This window comes from Daphnia magna, linkage group LG10 (assembly GCF_020631705.1).
Source record: "Daphnia magna isolate NIES linkage group LG10, ASM2063170v1.1, whole genome shotgun sequence".
Classification (NCBI taxonomy): Eukaryota; Metazoa; Arthropoda; class Branchiopoda; order Diplostraca; family Daphniidae; genus Daphnia; species Daphnia magna.
The window spans coordinates 1,876,202-1,897,578 of record NC_059191.1 but is presented as its reverse complement, the minus strand read 5'-3'; the positions used below and the strand labels follow the sequence as shown (position 1 = coordinate 1,897,578).

General features: G+C 40.4%; 4 protein-coding genes across 8 annotated transcripts; 3 read left to right on the top strand and 1 right to left on the bottom strand.

Moving 5' to 3' along the window:
• Positions 1 to 69: 69 nt before the first annotated feature.
• LOC116931531 (prolyl 4-hydroxylase subunit alpha-1) lies at positions 70 to 2,861 on the top strand. 3 transcript variants are annotated; one of them, XM_032939121.2, is made up of 13 exons: positions 70 to 221; positions 346 to 533; positions 596 to 747; positions 805 to 975; positions 1,036 to 1,200; positions 1,259 to 1,400; positions 1,463 to 1,564; positions 1,624 to 1,813; positions 1,878 to 1,988; positions 2,065 to 2,178; positions 2,278 to 2,343; positions 2,411 to 2,576; positions 2,648 to 2,861. In XM_032939121.2, the coding sequence occupies exons 2-13, from the start codon at positions 346 to 348 to the stop codon at positions 2,722 to 2,724; spliced, it is 1,644 nt and encodes a 547-aa protein (XP_032795012.2). In that variant the 5' UTR covers positions 70 to 221; the 3' UTR covers positions 2,725 to 2,861. The 3 variants fall into 3 exon arrangements, with proteins under 3 accessions (XP_032795012.2, XP_032795011.2, XP_032795013.2); XM_032939120.2 differs by having other exon boundaries at positions 87 to 246; XM_032939122.2 differs by having other exon boundaries at positions 102 to 260.
• An 858-nt stretch (positions 2,862 to 3,719) lies between these two features.
• On the top strand, positions 3,720 to 7,615 carry LOC116931530 (prolyl 4-hydroxylase subunit alpha-1). The gene is made up of 13 exons (XM_032939119.2): positions 3,720 to 3,877; positions 4,916 to 5,117; positions 5,174 to 5,325; positions 5,394 to 5,564; positions 5,628 to 5,792; positions 5,849 to 5,990; positions 6,057 to 6,170; positions 6,232 to 6,421; positions 6,492 to 6,602; positions 6,675 to 6,788; positions 6,893 to 6,961; positions 7,157 to 7,322; positions 7,390 to 7,615. Exons 2-13 carry the CDS (start codon positions 4,924 to 4,926, stop codon positions 7,464 to 7,466), a joined length of 1,665 nt encoding a protein of 554 aa, XP_032795010.2. The 5' UTR covers positions 3,720 to 3,877; positions 4,916 to 4,923; the 3' UTR covers positions 7,467 to 7,615.
• Positions 7,616 to 10,123: 2,508 nt separating this feature from the next.
• Positions 10,124 to 16,428, bottom strand: LOC116931526 (neutral ceramidase). Its single transcript, XM_032939113.2, has 14 exons — positions 16,054 to 16,428; positions 15,518 to 15,661; positions 13,155 to 13,331; positions 12,952 to 13,079; positions 12,694 to 12,895; positions 12,425 to 12,634; positions 12,228 to 12,353; positions 11,966 to 12,160; positions 11,120 to 11,353; positions 10,964 to 11,059; positions 10,733 to 10,900; positions 10,549 to 10,664; positions 10,312 to 10,477; positions 10,124 to 10,237 (listed from the first exon to the last, which is right to left on the bottom strand). The coding sequence occupies exons 1-14, from the start codon at positions 16,201 to 16,203 to the stop codon at positions 10,223 to 10,225; spliced, it is 2,127 nt and encodes a 708-aa protein (XP_032795004.2). The 5' UTR covers positions 16,204 to 16,428; the 3' UTR covers positions 10,124 to 10,222.
• Positions 14,916 to 19,972, top strand: LOC116931533 (prolyl 4-hydroxylase subunit alpha-1). 3 transcript variants are annotated; one of them, XM_032939129.2, is made up of 13 exons: positions 14,916 to 15,100; positions 16,860 to 17,046; positions 17,113 to 17,264; positions 17,330 to 17,500; positions 17,564 to 17,728; positions 17,782 to 17,923; positions 17,994 to 18,098; positions 18,159 to 18,348; positions 18,413 to 18,523; positions 18,595 to 18,708; positions 18,834 to 18,899; positions 19,316 to 19,481; positions 19,551 to 19,972. In XM_032939129.2, exons 2-13 carry the CDS (start codon positions 16,868 to 16,870, stop codon positions 19,625 to 19,627), a joined length of 1,638 nt encoding a protein of 545 aa, XP_032795020.2. In that variant the 5' UTR covers positions 14,916 to 15,100; positions 16,860 to 16,867; the 3' UTR covers positions 19,628 to 19,972. The 3 variants fall into 3 exon arrangements, with proteins under 3 accessions (XP_032795020.2, XP_032795017.2, XP_032795019.2); XM_032939126.2 differs by lacking the exon at positions 18,834 to 18,899 and adding an exon at positions 18,987 to 19,052 and having other exon boundaries at positions 14,917 to 15,100; XM_032939128.2 differs by lacking the exons at positions 14,916 to 15,100; positions 18,834 to 18,899 and adding exons at positions 16,600 to 16,784; positions 18,987 to 19,052.
• The last annotated feature ends 1,405 nt before the right edge of the window (positions 19,973 to 21,377 follow it).

Sequence of the window (21,377 nt, the reverse complement as noted above, 5' to 3'; positions counted from 1 at the left end):
TTATTTTCTCCTTGAAACCAAAGATTAAAAAACGCCGCTGGAGGGAAAAGGCGGAGCTTAAGACGGGACTGCTCTTTTCATCACGAAGAAGAGTGTAGTTGACTGTCGACCGAAGTAAAAGAAACTCGACACACTGTGCGTCTACAGTTTATCAAACTGTTCAAGTCGAAATCGAAACAGTTCCCGGTTCTTTTCCCCTTCACGCCGCGAAAAATAATCGAGTAAATAATCTTCTTCTCTCTTACTGTAAGGAAGAGCGCGTGAGTTCTCACGTTTCCCTCTAAAAACACCACATTTGTTTAATGTCTTTGAGGCAAATTTAATTTGTGCACTTGATTTAAACAGATGTCCGCCATGCGTGTTGCCGGTTTCTTATCCACAATTCTTTTCGTTATGCAAACACGCAATGCCTTTGGAGAAATGTTCACTGCCTTGGTAGACATGGAGGGACTTGTATCCACAGAGTATGAGCTTGTTAAACAACTAGATAACTATATACAAGAAGAAGAAACCAAGTTGAAACAGCTGAGAGGGTGAGCAATTTTGAAACCGGCCTTAAAATCAAAGCTTTACATTTTATGTTTAAAAAAAAAAGATACATGGAAGAATACGAGAGCATGTATCAGGAAGCAATTACAGATGTCTCTAAATATTTGGCAAATCCAGTCAATGCTTTTTTACTTGTCAAACGCCTCACCTCTGATTGGAAAAAGATCGAAGAGGTGATGACTCAAAATGTTGGCTCTGGTATATAACAATATCAATTTGATATGAATACGAACAGTCAATGTCATCTTCTCCTAGCGTTTGTTAAAAACTTAACTCAGCACCGGACAGACTTGCGTTTCCCATCTGACGAGGACTTGAATGGAGCAGCAGTAGCTCTAATGAGACTGCAAGATACTTATAAACTAGACACTCACGCTTTAGCTAACGGGAATTTGTTGGGGAAGACCTATTCTCGTCAACTTACAGGTAATCAAGATGTTCATTTACGATCTTTTAGTTTTTGTCTAACCATCGACGTCCTTATAGCCGGTGATTGTTGGGAACTTGGGCGTCAATCGTACAATAATGACGATCACTATCATACCGTTCTTTGGATGGGTGAAGCTTTAAACAAATTTGATGACGAGTCCAATAAAACTGTCACGCGGGAAAGCATTCTCGAATATCTGGCTTTTTCCACGTTCAAACAAGGTGAGATGAATGTTTTTGAATGGAAGAGTATTAAGTAATATATTTGTTTTAAATTCAGGTAATGTGATGGAAGCTCTGCAGTTGACTAACGAGTTGCTCAAGAATGTTCCGTATCATCAGCGAGCACTTGGAAACAAGAAACACTACGAACAAGTCCTCCTTGACCAGGGAGAAATCCTGCACAATGTAGATACTGCTGGGTATAGGAACATCATGTCTGAATTAATTGCTTTTATACCTAAACATTTGTGCCGTTCTTTAGGTTAGAAAACGTCATAGCTAAACCATTTAACACAGCCAATCTAAAACTGAAAAAACCCAATGATCATTTAGAAGAAAGAGAAAAGTTTGAAAAGCTTTGCAGGTAACATTTTCTAGTGCAGATTTTCGTGATTGAGTAAAAATTATTGCTCTGTGTCACAGGGGGGAAAGGTTGATGAGTCCCGAAATGGAAAGCCGACTTCATTGTCGCTACGTAACCAACAACAATCCCTTCTTTTTCATTCAACCGCTCAAGATGGAAGTGGGTTTTCTTAAACCTCTGCTCGTCATTTATCACGAAGTAATTTCAGATGAGGAGATTGCAACCGTCAAAAGAATGGCTCAACCCAGGGTATGACAAAAATTCGATTATGTAATGCATAGAAAAGAGGATTATTTCTCAGTCAATGGAATAGTTTAAACGAGCAACTATTCGGAATCCCAAAACCGGTGAGCTGGAACACGCAAATTATCGAATTTCAAAATCGGCCTGGTTGAAAACCGAGGAGCACGAGCACATTTTTAAGGTAAACAATACTTTTTCAAAGTAGATAGAAAAATGCTGTTCATCGACATGATGATCATTTTACTAAATTTGCGTAGGTGACTCGTCGTGTCGGTGACATCACCGGACTTGACATGGCTACGGCCGAAGACCTCCAGGTAGTTAATTACGGCATCGGTGGACATTACGATCCTCATTACGATTACGCCAGGGTATGAATTGATCACGATTATTATGCTTACAGTCAGTGTTATTATTAATTGTTTCTCAATTTTTTCCTCGAACGTATATGTTTCTTTTATGTGACGTAGGGTGATAGACTCAACGCTTTCAAGGAACTAGGATGGGGCAATCGTATCGCTACCTGGCTATTCTACGTAAGTTATTGACTCAGTCGAAGCTAGCGACAATTCATTAAAAATGTGGCCTTTACCTTTTGTATAGATGAGTGATGTCGAGGCTGGTGGTGCTACTGTCTTTCCAACAGTTGGGGCGGCTTTGTGGCCCCGGAAAGGAAGTGCTGCTTTTTGGTACAATTTGCATCCAAATGGCGATGGTAACGAGTTGACACGTCATGCTGCATGTCCCGTCCTCACTGGATCTAAATGGGGTAAGAAGTTCTTTTTAAAATGAGGCAATTTTATCTTTAAAAAATAATTTTTTTTCCCTCTTTATTGTTAGTATCCAATAAATGGATTCATGAACACAACCAAGAATTTCGCCGACCTTGCGGTCTCAAATCTGATGCTGAAATGTAATGATTTAGCGACTAATAATCGGTTTCCAACAGAACTCTCGATACTTTCCTGATGGTTTTTGTGAGGTGTATATCTGTCTATAATTCTTTTCGTATCCCTTCCTATACGAGGCCAATACAAAGCGTTTTTTTTCTACATATACTTGCATCATTTCATAATAGTAAACTATAAACTTAAGGGAGCAAAATCATAGTGCACGTACTAGGTCTTTCTATTTTGATTTCCGTATAAACTTAATGTTTTCGTGTTGGGCACGCAACGCTTCCGTCTCTCCATTCCCAACGAATCGTGGATGCATTTGCATATTAAACGACGGCTATGACAGATTACTTGAACAAGGACCTTATGGCCTCTGTTTCCATCCAATCTCACATACCAGTGAGATTACTCAGAAAGCAGCAAGGACGCAGCAACTACACGTCAACGACTGCTGCTGTTTTAACGCATACAATTACAATAAGACAAAATTTTTTTGATTCGTTGTAACGTCCAAGCAACAAGCGGACCAGCTTCTGCCAAGAGGAGAATTAAAAATGGGAATTTCACGATGGCCAAGGAAAAGGAAATGAAACGATCCACACGAAGTGAGAAAACTCGTTTGTTACGATCAACTGGTTCCTTTGTTTTTGATTCGTTCTCACCACAAAAATATACAATTTAAAGAGCAACAAGGTATTTTTTTTCCCTCCATTTTGGCGCATACGTGTTAATTATGGGTTTCGAAAATTCCTGGTTCGTAACCAATTTGTTTTCAGACAATGTAAGTTGTAGCATTTCGGTTACCTCTACGTCAAAGGATTCCGCAAATATAAATTATTTTAACGATGGAAATGAAACACCATATCCTTGTCAGTGTTTTTTATAATGACCTTGATTTAATTCCATTTCGTTGGTTTCGTTTATGTTCCGTGAACGCACCTTTCCTTGAAGAAGATCACCTGTCAGAGGGGGGAGGGGATTTAAATCGAGGGAAGGACTTGCACGCTACGTTTCTCGGGCATTCATCCGATCATCACGCGTGCGGACGGGCAAGATTTTAGTTAGCCATCGACTACAGTAAGATAAACATCAGTCAAGTGTCAATTGGATTGTTGTTTTCTTCTTCAATTGCGTCCGGAATTGACTCCGCTGTATCAAGGTTTTACCACTAGACGTAAGTTAATATTTGTCTGATCCAATATACCATTGTTTAAATAATGTAAACTATTTACTCATCAAGACTTCTTAATGTCGATCTTGGCAATAAAACTCTTACTGTGTTAGTATCACTCTAGACATTGGCAGGACTTACTTGAACAAGTTAAACAGGAGGGTGTAAAGCCCGAAAAAATCTTGTACACTTGCAAAAAGAGTCACATTCTTTTTCAAAAAGAATCACAAATTTAAGAAAGTATCACACTTTGTAGTGAGAACTTGTTTGATCCGAGAATCCGTCGCGATTGTAGAATCTGGTACACTTTGCCAAAAGCTTTACACCACCCACCGAGTTAAACAGTGCAAAATCAGCTGAAACAGACGACATTTTTTGTTACTGCAGAAAAACAACTGCTGCTTTGCTTATAGTGTGTTCCCTCAGGCTTTTTACCTGCCGGTCCGTTTTCAAGATAGAGCCCCTGTTGTCTACATGGGTGACAAGAATTACGCCCACTTCTTGATTAAAACTTGACTCACAAAATAAAGTTCTTTCTCTCAGCATCACAACACGAGTGAAATCAAAGTTTCAAATAGCAGCCACAATAACCAAGATGATACATTTAGATGGGAATAAAGGTTAGATTATCATGAACGTGACCGGTTCTGAGAACTATACGAAGAGAGAGAAACCAGGTGATTTTGCAGTCTGAAAATTCGTCAGTTACATGGGCAAAAGGATGGGGTTAGCAAACCGAAAGACTGTAAAAAGTCTGTCGTGATATTGTGCGTCTTTCTTTCGTCTTTCAAGCGACCTTCCCATTGAGGTTGATGCATAGCAATAATTTGAGCCCTGGGGGGTCTTATTAACGTATTTATTGTTTGTTATGAAGCCCTTGAATCATCGAAAAATCGCTATGAGCAAAGATATCGCCCTTAGCTTTAAGTCGGAATCGGGAAACATTCATTCAATTCGTCAAGATTAATCAAATGCTAGAGTTTTTAGTTTTGCAAACGTACGTGTCCATAAGTTTAACATAAAATTGATTGTTTTTAACAGGCATTACAATGCGCATTCACACCTATTTATTACCAACGTGCGTTATGTGTACGTTCCTGGTCGTGCAATTCAAATCAGTTTCTGGTGAGATGTTTAGCGCTCTGGCAGACATGGAGAGCCTAGTTTCAACGGAGTTTGAGCTCGTCAAACAGCTAGATAACTACATCCAGGAAGAAGAGACCAGATTGAAGCGATTGAGAGGGTAATGATGCAATAAGAAAGTGACTATAACGTCTTAACATTATCGTTTTACATTAGTTTTCTGGAAGAATACGAAAGCTTGTATCATGAAGCCAGTGCAGACGTGTCAAAGTATTTGGCTAATCCTGTTAATGCTTATTTACTAGTTAAGCGTCTAACTTCTGATTGGAAGAAAGTCGAAAAAGTTGTAACTCAAAATGCTGGATCAGGTACGCGTATTTGAATACCTAATTATCTCTATGTTATTCTTCACTTAATTGCCGCACCATTCCGATAGATTTTGTCAAAAATATTACTCACCATCAGAGCCTGGTACGTTTCCCGTCCGATGAAGACCTGAAAGGAGCAGCCGTGGCTCTGATAAGGCTGCAAGATACGTACAAATTAGACACTCACGCTTTAGCTGATGGAAAGCTATTAGGAACAAAATATTCACGCCAGCTTACCGGTAATTGATGTGCATTTTATGGCAACGGTACGATTAAATTTTTTAAAAAGCCTTTTTGTTTAGCTGGGGATTGCTGGGAACTTGGACGCCAATCATATAATAATGGGGATCATTACCACACCGTTCTGTGGATGGGAGAAGCTTTAAACAAATTCGAACAAGAAACAAACAAGACAGTTTCTCGCGAAGAAATACTGGAATATTTGGCTTTCTCTACTTATGTCCAAGGTGACGTTGCTATACGTGTTTCTGGGGCTGGGAACTGAGTTTCTCTGAAACGACAGGTAACGTGAAGGAAGCCCTGCAGTTGACTAACGAACTGCTAAAGACGATTCCGTTCCACCAGCGTGCACTTGAAAACAAGAAACATTACGAAGAGCTCCTTCGTGAACAAGGAATCATTTCGCCTAGTGGAGAAGCAACAGAGTAAGCACAATTTTTGATTGATTGTGTTTAACTGTTTAAATACGGGTCGCGTTTTGTGACGTGCAGTGTAAGTATGGAAATGAGCGAGCCATTCGATACAGCCAATTTGAAATTGACGAAACCAAAAGGAACCCATGGGCTTCCAATTGACGAGTGGAACAACTACGAGAAGCTTTGCAGGTTACATTTACTCTTCAATTTATCGGAACTCGTTCACGATTAAATGATTTGGTCGAAACAGGGGAGAAAAATTAATGGATCCCGAAATTGAGGGACAGCTGCATTGTCGTTACGTAACCAATAACGTGCCATTCTTCTTCATTCAACCCGTCAAAATGGAAGAGGCTTACCTTAAACCACTGATTGTTATTTATCACGACGTCATTACCGACGAAGAGATTGAAACTGTTAAGCAGCTAGCCAAACCTAGAGTAAGAAGATTGCATCTAATTATCTGTATATGGTATAGTAATTAATCATTATTATTTATCGGCGCAACAGTTTAAACGCACCACCGTGAGGAATAGCGTGACGGGCAAAGTTGAAACGGTCAAGTACCGCATCTCCAAAGCTGCGTTTTTGAAAGACAGCGAACACGATTACGTGTTAAAGGTTGAATCAATTAGCAAACTAATTTTTTTTTTTACCTTAATGAGTTGGTACTATTTGTCTTCATTTATGCAGATAAGCCGCCGAGTTGGTCTGATTACTGGACTTGATATGGCCACTGCTGAGGATTTACAAGTTTGCAATTACGGCATTGGTGGACATTACGAGCCTCACTTCGACTACGCAAGGGTACGAATTTACTATTTGTAGTTGGACACTTTAATTTCATCATTTGCATTCTTATTTTATTCCCCCGGTAAAATCGGAAATTTCCCTATCTCGTTTAACAACAGAAACAAGAAACCATCGGCTTCAACAAAGACACTGGATGGCGCAATCGAATTGCCACTTGGCTATTCTACGTGAGTTTTAAACATAGCACTTTAAAAAGCACTTATGTTTAGATCACATCACCGTTCTCGAGTTTAAATGAACCGATTTTCTATTTGAAATTTTGTTTGTACCTCTAATGGCATCATTAGAGAATGAGGGTTGAATCGGTGGTAACAATTAGCTAATCATTCTTCAACTTTGTTTGGGTTTTTCACACGAAATAGATGAGTAACGTCGAAGCAGGTGGTGCAACTGTTTTCCCAACTTTGAACGTGGCTCTTTGGCCACAGAAAGGAAGCGCTGCCTTTTGGTATAACCTACATCTTAACGGTGAAGGTAACGTGAATACGCGTCACGCTGCGTGCCCCGTGCTTACCGGATCCAAATGGGGTAGGCAATTTCTAGACACATTTTTTGTATCGAAAACAATGGCTAATATTTTATTCTTTGCTGGCAGTGTCAAACAAATGGATTCACGAACTAAATCAAGAATTTCGCCGCCCGTGTGGTTTGCGATTTGATGCCGAAATGTAGTGGTTTACTTAAGCCATTTACCTTTATATTGTCTCGAGATATTGATGTTCTGCAATGTTACGCTTACCTTATGAACGATCACGGTGTTATTGTTAATGTACCTTTGTTGTCATTGGCTATGCGTTGGATAAATGTTAACTGTCTTTTAATTTTACTTCATTCAAAAATGATTTCACCTTCATTGGTTGGATGGGTTTCAATTTACAAGCAAACGGATATCGTAACTCCACACGCAACTCTGTGGGGTTACAGTTAAACTCATTCGCAGTTAATTCCATAGCTTTCTTGATTCAGCTAGAATAAAATAAAAGTAAGATTAAGATTGAACTGCGTGAGCAACGAACAAGGGATCAGAAGCAGAAGTGCCTCACCGCAGGGCGTCTCCTCACGATTGCATTTCACGGTCACGAAAATGCTCGGGGGATCGAAAGTAAATACGCGCAAATCAAAAGTAATTTGCTTGATCGATGGGCAATGATACAGCGATGGGGATGAACTTTCTAGAGAACATGTGATTTGCATAGGAAATAAGATGTAGGAATACGTGATCCAAATTCATTCTACAAGTATATGGGACACCTTTGAATCGTGAAGAACCGGTTTAAGTGGGAAGCATTCAATCCCGAATCGTAACGTGAAGGGAGAATACAAATGGAACAACACAAACCCTTGAATATAAAATTAACAGGGGGCCCTCTTTTTCTTTTCTAGGCCCAAGTTTAGTCAAATGCTACGTCAGTTAGGTTCAGAAAATAGTTACTAGACGTCGCACCTCGTTTAAAATCAGGGTTTTTGGAAGCCTTTCGTCTTCGTTTTGACATCCATCAGCCTCACAGTACATTCACTACGTCATACGTAGCAGAAAGATAGCAAGAATTTCGTGAAAAATAGATTACACGTGTTAATGTTACAGGAGTAGCTTATTAAGTTTTCCAAAAGCTAAAAAGTGACCGGTGATTGGTTGGATTTGCACTAATGAGACGACCAAAATATCGCGTGATAAAACTATAATTTGCATGTTGAAATATGTAAAAATGGTGACGGGAATTACCGTGGTTTTTGGCCACGGGATTGCATACTTTTTTCACAAGGCCATTCTCGTGTTGTGTAGATAACATTTGCTTTGTAATGACAGCTAAGGATTACTTGAATAAAGTTTAAAAAATCCTTTCTGCCGACATGTCCGCAAGATTGATCACGCACAACTTCAAGGGCACTGTTTGTTCGTTTCCGAAATGCACACAAACAGCGAGAAATCGAAAGCTCGGAAAATTGAAATCACTTTCGAAACTATAAATATATCCTGTTGGATACGGCAGAACAGAGAAGCGTTCATCCATTGACCAGACGTTTCACCATATGGGGTTGTAATGTATGGCTTACAATCGAATAGAAAATACTCGTTGGCGGTTACGAAAGAAGTGAAATTATCCCACGCGCAAAATAAAAAACAGAGATGACACGTCTTTGTTTTATGGGTAAAAGGAGGAAAAGGCGGGACTTTTGCACGCTACCTTAACTGTTGGACGCATTCATCCGCGTCCGTCCCACGTGAAAGTCCAGTTGGTCGTTCACCCTAAGAGGATTAACGTCCAAATGTACTCAGAATCACCGGGATATAACACGGAAACAAATTTCTTTTCGTTCTCATTTTGAATCACCCGAAGCAAGAATGTTCTTTTAAGATCGTGATCAAAACTAATTCTCACGGCGTGAATGCGACTAACGTTTCACGCGTTCCGCCACTAAAGAAATGGAAATTACCTAATAGTAATTACCTTCGCTTTTCTCTTCTCGTTTTCTTTAGCAGTTTCTCTGTTTCAAAAATAATAATAATTGCGATTAACAGAATGAGTATATCTAAGGCTACCTTACCTACCCTCAAATACAGTGCCCTGAGATATTAAATGTATCTCCCATTCACTAGTAACGCAACTTTCACGATATTCCCACTTTAGAGTCTATCTTTATTAGGATATCTGAATGCTCCTCAGGGTGAACCAGTTTACCTAATTTCCAAATGAAATAGAACCATTTACTAAAGATTAATGTGCACGAATTGAAATTATAAGTGAACAATGCAACCAATGGAAGGCAAACGTTGTAGGAATTTCCCAAAAAATTAGAGTCATTTCAGGTGTACTAAATAAAAGAAAAACTTCCTGCCAAATGATTTACGATGCTAAAGGGTATTAACCTTAGTTTTGTACCATGAGAAAAACCCCGTAGTATAAAAAAAATTGTTCTTCAAAAGGAAAAATGAGGACGAGCAAACTTTCACCTTTCGATGACCGTTATTTGCTCGTTCAATTTGGCACATTCCCTTTGGGGGTTCTTCCAATTTTAGTTCTGATCGGATTGAAGTTTTCTGCTTAACGGGGAAGCAAAAAACGCCCATGAATCTCTCCACCGTAGTCCCCACATTTTCACCCTGAAAAATGTCTACGACAATACAAAAAATCTTAAAAACACAACGTATATAGCCTACAGGTGTAAAGAAATAAATGAGGCCAAAGGGACAGAGGCAGTTTTAACCTGATTGTTAAGATGTGTGAGTGTCCGTAAATTGAGATAACTGTCTCCATTGACTTGTTTTAATTCAAATCTTGTTTTTTTTTTACCTCCTGAAATCTGTTAGGCAAGGTATTTTTTTAAAATTTAACGGGATGATTATGTATATTGCCATACGGTACACGACAAAGCAGAAGGTATCCGTTGGTTAATAATAAAAAATTTAAGTTGCGGGGGAAATGTAGTTACACAGCTCCAACCTGTCGGGAAAAACAAAATTCAATTTTGCGGATGAATGACAGGACAGTTTGTTAGAACACTTGGCTGAATATACCATAAAAGATTGGGTGGTGCCGCTGTAAGGATCAATGCTACCGTCTATGTTTTTATAATGACCAAAATGCGAAATACGATATTCGCCTTCTGGAGTGTCGCCTGGCACAATCCAGCGAAGATGAACTTCGCTCTGTCCAACACCTGACGTTCTTTCCCAAAAGAAGCTGCAAAGAAATGAAGCAATTTAGTAAACATCCTCAGTGTTCCCACGTAACCGTTAAAAACGTGCGATTACAAAGTGTCGAAATGAGCGTCGGTTCGGATGACTTTCCAGGATTCGTCTTCCTGTTTAGCCTCCACCTCCATAAACGTCTTTTCAGTCATCAGATTATTGCGTGGATGTCCGGCCACCTTACGTTAAGCAATCATCAAGTCGACAGTCGAAAGAAAATTACAATTTTCAAACAATAAATTCTCACGAATGTCGCGGTCACAGTTTCATTGGGCCGAACGAACGGATACGGTTGAACGATGCAGTCACCGAATTCGTGCCCAAACGCCGGCCTGTCAAAAACGACGCCAGGGACGAGGGAGATCTGGGAGTCCAGCAAAAACGGCGGTGCTGGCCCACTTTCCAAGTCTTCGTCCTACGAAAATGATGACCATTCAAATAACCCGACATTAAAAATAAACGACAGGCAATTTCAAACCTTGAAAATGCTTCGCGTCAATTTCTTATATTGATCCAGGTGAGCGGACAAAGTATGTGGACCGTAAAGGACCGATCCGGCTTCGTACCGTTGCATCTACATTAGCGTCGTTATTCAGAATAAACGTTCATTGAAGTGTTAACTAGACGATTGTACCTGATATTCTTCAAAAGTGGTGACGTAATGCGTGTACACATTTGAAAGTCCAGCAATGACTGTTTTTATATTAGACGGCCCACCGTTGTTAATGGCTTCAGAATTGAGAGCTTCACGGAGACGTCTTCCTGCCATAGTAGTGAATTCACCCGGAACGGCAGCAATCATCAGTTGTCCAATTCGCAACAACTGCGTTTCCGCAATGTTTGGATGCCAAGCGTACGGCCAGCTTAACTGCCCAGCACATGCATTTTCGTAATGAAAAACCAACAATTTCGTTTAACAGGAAAACCAACCCTCTAAATCAGTGATTGCAATCTTAACACAATAATTACAGTTACCAAAACTAGAAGACTCAGAAGTTTGCCATAACACTTTCAATCAATCCAAACTAGACGGATTAATATAGTACACGCTAAAATAATGAGCAAACCACATTTTAAAATATGAAAATAAAATACGGGATCGCACTGCCTTCAAAATGCTCCGTTACATTTGTTTACTACACCCGCCATGGCGTAGTAAAGAGACAGCTAGTTGAATACCTGTTGTCCCCCCCCCGAACACGGAGCTAGTCATAAAGCTTAAAGTGGTTTTGAAAGAGTGTTACGAACGCAATTAGATCGGAACAAGGATCAAAAATTTCCCACAAACATGGAGTTATCTTTAAGGTCAGTGGCTTACGTGACAAAAGAATTCGGGTGTGTGTGTGCGACTCGAACACGCGTGACCGGTACTAGGAGAACCAGCCCAAACCGGTTAAGGAAAACGGATCAGCTGATGTACTTATTTTTGCAAATTTCTTTTTCTTAAACAGGATAAATGGGGATAAATGCATGAACTAACCTCTCCGGTGGAAATTAAAACAGGTTTGGGAGCGTGGCATTTTTGAACCTCTTCACTCGGCTCAACCAACGCCGTAGCGACGAGGTCCCAAAAATCGTTACCGGAAGTCGTGCCTTGTGTAAAGTCGAAACCACCAGCACCATCAACGCACCCAGCTGCAAAGGCATAGCCTAAGGCTGGGGTGCATAATTTCACCTGATTTGAAAAACAACGTTTAATTTCTCACGATTGTTCATTTTTTTCTAGAAAAGAAATTTCTTACAGTGGTTGGCCCGTTAACAGCATCTTGGATCTGAACGGAATAATTGGGCATATCAACGTATTGATGTGCAAACTGAACGGGGCCTTCGAGCGGTTCCAGCTCCGAATTATCTTTTTCATACATACTCTGGCATTAATTAAAAAACCAAATGGGAAATGAATGAAAATGGTTTTCGAAAGACTTTGTTCAGTTAGTACCCAAGCTTTCTGGAACTGTTTTTCTCCAATAATTCGGGTGCTGTCGACCATATCTTTTCCGGGTCCGAAGGCGATGCATAGCTGCGATCGGTTATTGCATGTTGAGCTTACGAAATCACATGGAAGTCCAGTATCAATGCACCTGGCTCCCATCGTGTTTGGGGACACATCTCCAAGATTCGAACTGGCGAACGCTGCCACAAACGGACCCTATTAACAGTACGTGAATTTCGAATTGTTAAAGTCGAATAAAATATTGGAAAACGGACTTTGCCCGGCATGTTTTCAGCTCCATTGACAGCCTCTTCGAACAGCAATCCAGCATAGCCCTTGTTGTCTGATGAAATGTATTGATTGGTTTTATTCATACTGGTGAGATGGACAGCATACCAGTTGATTACTCCAATTGGTTGACCGTCGATCGAAACGAATTTGAGCTGGACCATATCCTTGTCCGTGTTGTAAGTATACCTGTAAACGTTTCACTTGTAATTCTGCTAATTTAAATCTGAACGTGTCACACTCACTTGGCTCTTTCAGGTGCTGGATTATTGAGATATGACGAAGGGCTGCGGTTGATGTTTGCATCGATTAGAGTGTCTTTTGCATAAAAAATATTGGCTGGTTTTGCATCGTTGTGGGCGAGATCGATGCTCTTGAAACATTACAACGGGAAAAGATGAGTTTATTGCACAGATGGTGATCCCGTTACATTTTTTTTTTTTTTTACCAGAACGATACCGTCCACCAGTGCATCGAAAGATTGTTGGACCCATCCTTTACTGGTAATGATTAAAAGTACATATTGGAGATAGCCACCCGGTCCTGAATGCGTGTGCGTGCCACTGAGGACAACATTCTTGGCCGAATACGTGCCATTGTACTTGGCTTCTAGTCGCTTCACGACCTACATTAAAAAAAGATAAACGATTAATGACCTGGTGAATTTAGATTCGCGAAAAAGTTTTAAAATCATCAGGCGTTGCCAATTTTATGTCTATAACTGTTAAACGTAATTCGGCAATGAGAATTTTTCAAATAACAAAAAAACAAAAAAACAACGGGATTACTAGCCAGCGGGTTGTTTTTTGTTGTTGCTGGTAGGTTTAGGTCATCAATGAATAGCCCAAGGATACGTGACTTACACAGACGCACATATGTAAGTTACACAGCCCGCCTGTGCATTTTCAAAGGCGATGACCTTCTCTCAAGTTCGCCTCCACACAAGATGTAGAGATATACCCCAGCAGACAAAATGGACATTCTCGGGTTTTGTATTTAAAAAAGAAGGGTTCACGTCTGCGAGAATGATTAAAAATGTTCTCTCCCTTTCCGCGGCGGGAACCCCAGATTCTAATTCCGAGCCGGTTGTTGTTGACCGAATTTCCTATATCTAAAGGGATTGAAAACTGTGACACGAATAACAAAAAAAAAATACAGGTTTTCTAATTCATTATTCAAAAAATAAATATCTTAGCAGGGAGAAAGTAGGAGCCCGAATTCGTCAAGTAGATGTTCAAATAAAAAATTGGGCAGAAAGGACAAACAAGTGATGACAGAGGTTATTTGTTGGACCATACAGTAACATCGTCTCTATATCGCCCCCACTCCCATTTTGTTCGCTTCCGTACAGCCATTGGATGAATTAATGAAGAAAGCAGTAGGCAACCCAACCTCTCGTGGAGGGGAAACGAGACGGACGAGAGGGGGACTCGCATAAAGTAAACAAGTCTCGTGTTACAAAGAAACGGGTCATAAACACAGTCTTGGAAATTTTAGTTAAAAAAAGATAAGAGATTTCTTACAAAAAAAAAAAAATAAAATGGAAAACGCAGTGACTTTTTTCGTACATTTCGTTTGGAAAGTGGATTCCCACCTTCAAAGAAAACACATGTCATGTCTTACTGATTGTGAAAGAACGATCGTCTAAATTCGGTCGCAAGGTAAAAGGCCGCTTTCTCTCTGGATAGCTCGGTGAACGGACAGAGTACACACTCACGTAGGCTCTCTTCTTCCTTATTCTAGAAGGAAAACAAATTTGGGCTGCGGGAGTCACGTAGGCAAAAGTCCCTTTCTTCCCCCCTCCGCTACTTGAAGTTGAAGAAGTTACAGACGCATCTGGAACGCGCCCTTAAATCTATTTACAATTTTTATGTGTTTGAGGGGACCAAAACTGGTGTATTTTCGTTCTGGCTTCTTATTCATGCTTGCGGTTACCCACTGTCCAGGCGATTTGAAGAGAATTTCACCTTATACTAAATACATAGTACAGTGATACGCAATGGAGAATAAAGCCACGATTAAAAAAAAAAAAGAAAGAAAAATGAAAGGCTTCACCAAAAGCTAGGAAGAAGATGTATGTTCGTTATGTGGGTAATTGGTGCGCGAAGAGAGAGAGAGCCCCGTTAGGGTAGAAAGAGGGCGGGACTAGACACAAACGCACTGTCCGTGATTATACATATATACATCCGCACGTCCCACGTGCAACTCTGCAAGACTTCTAGTTGCCTACCGACCACAGTCGGCTAAACTTGGCCTTCCTGGACGATCCAACTGCTGTTTTTATTTTCTGTTTGTTTACTTACGCAAGTGCGATTCCTACTAGTTCAGTTGTTTTTTTGTTATTCCAATCGAGGACGTACGTTCATCCAGACGACTCCCATCTTATCAGTTAACGTAAGTCAACAATTTATGTCTAGCTGAGGTTATCAGAAAAATTGGACAGCTCGAATCTTTACTTCAAGTAGAGAACAGCCAATCGTAGGCATATTGTTTTTTTTCGAAAAATTTAGAACGATTTAGTTTTTTAAATAATAAGAGGTTAAAGCTAATCGTCCAGGAAGAAAACTTGGGATATTTAGGTCAGCCCGTCTGAGAGCCCCATGTTGGTGAAAGCAGCATATATTATAGGAGCATCTATAATAAATACGATTGGGGTAGAGATGCTTCTTTTTTGTGAAGACGAGTGAAAGTAGAGGAGCGCTAGTTTTCTCCATTTGTTTCCCCAGAAAAAAAAAGAAAATGACCCGCCAGCAAAGTTTCATTGACGCACGTACACCACACGGAAAAGATGTATTCGTATAAAAAACTCACCTCGGTTTTGACGGCTTGGTCGATCATACAAACATCGGCGCTAACAAAGACGACGCGGTTGTTGCCATCGTCGATCACGAACGCTCTCGAGTACAGACGTGTGTGGATTCCGGAAGTCAGCGGGGAGGGACTCGCGTATCCCATCTGGCATGGTGGAACAAAAAAAACCAAAAATTCAGATTGAAACGATACGGATGATTGATAATAAAGGAGAAACGAAATTCCAAATGTTGAATGAGGAAACTATTGTGAGCCTTTTACAGTTGGAAAACCGCATTTTCTACATTATGTTTCACATTGGTAGGACCGTATGGCTTCCTACAAACGTCTTTCTTTGTCTGGAACATAATGCAAGGGAAATTTTCACTGGACATCACTCCAGGGATAGAAATCGAAAACAAAATACGATGGATGACACACTTTCACCACAAACAAACAGCTGACGACGATTACTGCGACTACCTTTCACTCACATTCTGAACACAAGATGAAATTTGATGACGTTTGGACATAGAAAGTGTTAGATTGAAACGTACCGTATTTATTTCAGCTGCAGGTCCAGTGATGTCAGCGATTCCAACGCCAACATCGTAGATTGTTGGATCGGCAAAACATGCATGGGTGACGATGGCGATCACGATGAAATGCTTCATTGTTTTCAAGATGTCTTGGCATCGACTAGACATCTGCACGATTTTTGTTCTCTTGCAGTAGAGAACATTTTAAATGATAACAGAGAGTTGATACAGAATTGTACTTGATATGGCATTTGAATCGACATCTTATCGAAACAATGACATGTAGGATTGAAGATGTAAGCCGTACGTGAACTTTGGAAATTTGTAATCTGTTTAATGACTTCGTTAAGCTTCTTTGATTTTCAACTTTTATCGAGTTTTGACTCTCATCTGATGCCGGCCACGTCATTCAGTGAATTGCTTAAATTTGCAATGGATGAGCATATGTGGTAAATTGCGAATGTGTGTAGCCTCAAGCTACCTAGCAGACGGATTCTCAAGGACGGTGATACAAAACTCCGCCCCTGCTGTCAAAGAGATGTTTCGTATGTGCGTACGTGCCATTATGTGTTCAGTCTTCCAACAGTTTTTTCGCTGTTAGTTTCACTGCCCTTAGTTGACCTATCCCTGCAAAATTTTGCTCACGAGCCTCACGAGGCGTAGAGCAAGACTTTGATGAATTCAAAAAATCTCGTCATAGTATTACATATTTGCCAAACACTCCCCTCCCCTACAATTTCCCACAGAAAGTATAACATTGTACTTATTTTTGTTTTCTTCATTTTACTGAATATTAATGATTGTTTTCCTATGAATTTTAATAGGCATCAACATGCATATCATTACCTTTATGCCAGTACTCTTCCTCCTAATGCAACCAAATGTCATCTACGGTGAAGTTTTCACCGCCTTGGTGGACATGGAGGGCCTCATCTCAACTGAGCTGGAGCTTGTAAGGCACCTTGACAATTACATTCAAGCTGAAGAGACAAGGCTGAAGCAACTGAGAAAGTAAGAATGCAACAGGCTCCAACGTAGTGACACATTTAATATAATGCATTGTTTCTTTTGTACAAGATATTTGGAAGAATATGAAAGCATATATCAAGAAGCTAGTGCAGATGTCACCAAATACTTGGCCAATCCCATCAATGCTTATTTGCTTGTCAAACGCCTTACTGCCGACTGGAAGCAGGTAGAAGGAGTCATGACCCAGAATGTTGGCCCTGGTGTGTTTCTACATTACTTTTATTTTTTGTTTTTCCCATTTTTAATTGCTACTGTCTTTGCACAGCCTTTGTTCACAATATCACCCAGCACCGTGGTGTGTTACGTTTCCCGTCTGATGAGGACTTGAATGGAGCTGCTGTAGCTCTCATGCGGCTGCAAGATACTTATAAATTGGATACTCACGCTTTAGCAGAAGGAAAGCTCCTTGGCAAAAAGTATTCTCGTCAGCTTACCGGTAATACAAATTGCTCTGGCGAATTCTTGCAGTTAATTACACTAAGCATCATAAATTGTATAGCTGGCGATTGCTGGGAACTTGGACGTCAATCATACAACAACGGTGATCACTACCACACTGTTCTTTGGATGGGAGAAGCATTGAACAAATTCGAAGATGAGTCAAACAAAACAGTTTCTCGCCAAGATATTCTCGAATACTTGGCTTTTTCAACCTTCAAACAAGGTATATCGAGTTTTAATCCATTTTCCGCACAGTACTGACTGTTTAAAATGCAGGCAATGTCAAGGAGGCTCTGCAGTTGACCCACGAGCTGCTTAAAATTGTTCCCTTCCACCAGCGTGCTCTTGGAAACAAAAAGTACTACGAAGACCTCCTTCGCCAACAGGGAGTAATTCAGCGTCGCGGAGAGACTGGAGAGTATGTCCATTCGCTAGAATCATTATTGTTTCTTCTATACTAAGTTTCTTTATGCCGACTTTGTCTTTAGCGTCGAAAACATGATCATGGATGAACCGTTCAACACTGCCAATTTGAAGCTGACCAAGCCAAGTGATCACTTGCCCGAACGCGAAAACTACGAAAAGCTTTGCAGGTAAGATTTTCATTAGGTTTTATATTTCCTCTTTAAAAAAAACGAATGGTTCCATTGCAGAGGTGAGAAACTGATGGATCCCAAAATCGAAGGCCGTCTGCGATGCCGCCTTGTAACCAATAACGTGCCATTTTTGTACATTCAACCCGTTAAGATGGAAGAAGCGTACCATAAACCGCTGATTGTTATTTATCACAATGTCATATCCGACGATGAGATGGAGACTGTTAAGAAGATGGCCCAACCTAGGGTACTACGAGCTATTCATAGAAAGAACCTGACGCAAAGTACAATTATTCTGTTTTCTGTAATAGTTTAAACGAGCCACCGTACAGAACAGTGTGACTGGTAACCTCGAACCAGCCAACTATCGCATTTCTAAATCAGCCTGGTTGAAGAGCGAAGAACACGATCATGTCTTAAAGGTAAACTCAAGATGCAAAAAAAAAAACTTTTATGTTATCCTACTAAGATATTTTACTGAATTTTCTTGCAGGTGACCCGCCGTGTTGGCGCTATTACTGGACTAGATATGGCCACAGCCGAGGATCTCCAAGTAGTCAACTACGGCATTGGTGGACATTACGAGCCACATTTTGATTACGCCAGGGTATAAGATTGAATTTGTTTTTACTTAACCGTCTTGAGATATTTGATCTTTTATGCAGTCAATTTTCATACTTTTTCTGCGTTTTCTTTAACTTTTATTTCTTTGGCGATTTGCGTGGGCTGAAGCCTTCGGAGGTTAAAGCCTTTCAAGGACTTGGCACTGGCAATCGCATCGCAACATGGCTGATGTATGTAAGTGCCAATATCTATTAATTTTCTTATTTTGTTTTCTTTGCTTGTGGTTGTCCCCCCGTGCGTGCATTCCATCGGCGTCAACAGAAAGAAGAAGTCAACGCCTTCAAAGATTTGGGATGGGGCAATCGTGTTGCCACTTGGCTATTCTACGTGAGTTTTAACACTTGCACTCGTAGCGAAAAAACGCACGCCCTCTCCAAATAACAGCTGGTCACCAGTCGAATTTTCTGGATAAATGTTTCATTTGCACGAGACAGTCGATGTTGAATGCTTTTACGGTTTTTTTTTTTTTCACCTTCTAAATGGTTTCGTTGTGAATCGTGAAACATTCATAATTTTGACTGGTGATGGTGTTCCCGCTGAACTTCACGAGTCCGTTCAGATGTTTAACTTTCTTACTTTTATGCTCGTAGATGAGTGACGTCGAGGCTGGTGGCGCGACCGTCTTCCCCAAACTCAACCTGGCCCTATGGCCACAAAAAGGAAGTGCCGCCTTCTGGTACAATTTGCATCCAAATGGTGAAGGTAACGAGCTGACCCGCCATGCTGCCTGTCCCGTCCTTACTGGATCCAAATGGGGTATGAAATCCTTTTCTGAGTTTAATGTTTTATCGTAAATCTAATTGCACCATTCGATTTTTGTTTCAGTATCCAATAAATGGATTCATGAACGAAATCAAGAATTCCGTCATCCTTGCGGTTTGAAATACGACACCGGAATGTAGTTTTATACCAGTTAAAAAAAGAAAAACGCAATCTCATATCTTTCTACTCAATGTTCTTTTCTGCCGAGGCACAATCTCGTCTTTATTTTTTTCTTGATTTGAAGGCGCGTGAAACCAAAACTATATCTTAATTCCTATATTTACGAAATATTGGTTTCAAACTTTTTCCTATATTGCATTCTTCTGGATTGTTCGGCATCATCAATTCTGATAATCGACCAACGTTTATCGATGGGGGTCCTGTTTCATGAAATTTTCTGCGGGATCGGATCATTTTTTTTTATTGATTTATTTTTAATTTTTTTTGTGTGTACCCACAAGTGTCTAATACAGTGTGCCATGTCATTATGCTGTACCTGCTTTCTCGGGTATACGACTTATTGGGATATACGAATATTGGGATACGACTCGGTATCTTTTCTATGTATTTTGGGCCAATGGAGTTCGTGAATTCCTGGGCTTTTGATTTGATAACGACAGGAGCATTCTCGTAAAGTAAAGTGCATCGTAAACATCACCAGAGCCAGCGGCAGAATTTGGAGACTCTGAGATGTAATTAATTTTTATGGTAGTTACCTTCTAATTGGGGCGATGGAAGATGTGGACGCGCAATCAAGGCTGTGATTGCAACTGCACGTCTCGGTACAAGTGCTGGCCAGGGTAAAAGTTCAAGAGTGCAACAGTTGCGATTGTAAACGAACTTGTGTGTCTTCATTCTTTCCAGATATTTCTCTGCATGAAGAGTTTATTCACAAGACTTTTTGTTGGTATAGGACTGTCGGGGGCCATGTCCAATAGGTACGTCGTACCCAGACAACGGCTTTGTGCTCAATGTTTGTTGTTGTTGTTACTTTATCTGTCTGGTTACTCTCCAAGAAATAAGATGGCGCCTACCTGCAATTCACGATTGTTTATTTCTTAGCCAACAGTTCTTCGAATAAACGAAACAAACCATCCACCAGCTGGCCGAAGCAACCACAAGGCCTTGTACGATCCATCACAACACAAACGCTGATGCCCATCAGCTGCTTTTCAACAGAATTTTTTATTTTTTCCGGCTGTCCAGGAAAATGGTGTATGGTGTCACGCCTCACAAATCTTTGTGTCTTTCTGTACAGTTACCATAGGCCGGAATGTTTTCTTTTTTTGGTCGAGTGACTGTCTCACCACCCCAAATTCCGATGTCGTCCGTTTCCTACCTCACGCCAGCCACTGTTGAGCAATTATAGCATCAGCACGTCCCATTATGAATTGACCAAAAGTTACAAAATTTTGCTGAAAATGGGTGCTAAGAATTTGTTACATGTCACCTGTAAAAAATAGGTGATATCAAACGCCATTTTGAATACGTTTATCGGGACGACATTTAATGGATTGCATCTACGTCGTTGTCCAACTTTGTTGCCGAACATGAATCACAGAGCCATTTCATCACGAAAGAATACAAATGCAAACATGCTAATCACGTTTAAAACATTGCTTGTTTTTAAACGAGAAAAAGACCGAGAATAAAACATATCAAGAAATGTTGAACTGTGTCCGTTTTTATAGTTTCGCCAGATGGTCTCATGTACGTTTATTTTCGACGGAAGTGTCCAATTTCGCAAACTGACCACGTTCTTTATTTAGCAACAACGAAAAACAAAATGGCAGTGCCGTTGTGTAGTTGTTACGTGCAAATGAGACTTATGTTCACCGTAATAAAGGAAAAGGAAAATCGACAGTGTGGAGGAAGTCAGAAGACGAACGA

Bases quoted from the DNA above. Each gene is read 5' to 3' on its own strand.
- LOC116931531 (XM_032939121.2), top strand. From the start codon at position 346: ATGTCCGCCATGCGTGTTGCCGGTTTCTTATCCACAATTCTTTTCGTT. The intron at 534-595 runs GTGAGCAATTTT...TAAAAAAAAAAG, and splicing joins AAGTTGAAACAGCTGAGAGG to ATACATGGAAGAATACGAGA. The intron at 748-804 runs GTATATAACAAT...ATCTTCTCCTAG, and splicing joins GACTCAAAATGTTGGCTCTG to CGTTTGTTAAAAACTTAACT.
- LOC116931530 (XM_032939119.2), top strand. From the start codon at position 4,924: ATGCGCATTCACACCTATTTATTACCAACGTGCGTTATGTGTACGTTC. The intron at 5,565-5,627 runs GTAATTGATGTG...CTTTTTGTTTAG, and splicing joins ATATTCACGCCAGCTTACCG to CTGGGGATTGCTGGGAACTT. The intron at 6,789-6,892 runs GTACGAATTTAC...GTTTAACAACAG, and splicing joins CTCACTTCGACTACGCAAGG to AAACAAGAAACCATCGGCTT.
- LOC116931526 (XM_032939113.2), bottom strand. From the start codon at position 16,203: ATGTCTAGTCGATGCCAAGACATCTTGAAAACAATGAAGCATTTCATC. The intron at 10,901-10,963 runs GTTTGAAATTGC...TCATTTTCGTAG, and splicing joins TGACGCGAAGCATTTTCAAG to GACGAAGACTTGGAAAGTGG. The intron at 10,665-10,732 runs GTGAGAATTTAT...GCTTAACGTAAG, and splicing joins AAACTGTGACCGCGACATTC to GTGGCCGGACATCCACGCAA.
- LOC116931533 (XM_032939129.2), top strand. From the start codon at position 16,868: ATGCATATCATTACCTTTATGCCAGTACTCTTCCTCCTAATGCAACCA. The intron at 17,047-17,112 runs GTAAGAATGCAA...CTTTTGTACAAG, and splicing joins AGGCTGAAGCAACTGAGAAA to ATATTTGGAAGAATATGAAA. The intron at 17,729-17,781 runs GTATATCGAGTT...TTTAAAATGCAG, and splicing joins TTTTTCAACCTTCAAACAAG to GCAATGTCAAGGAGGCTCTG.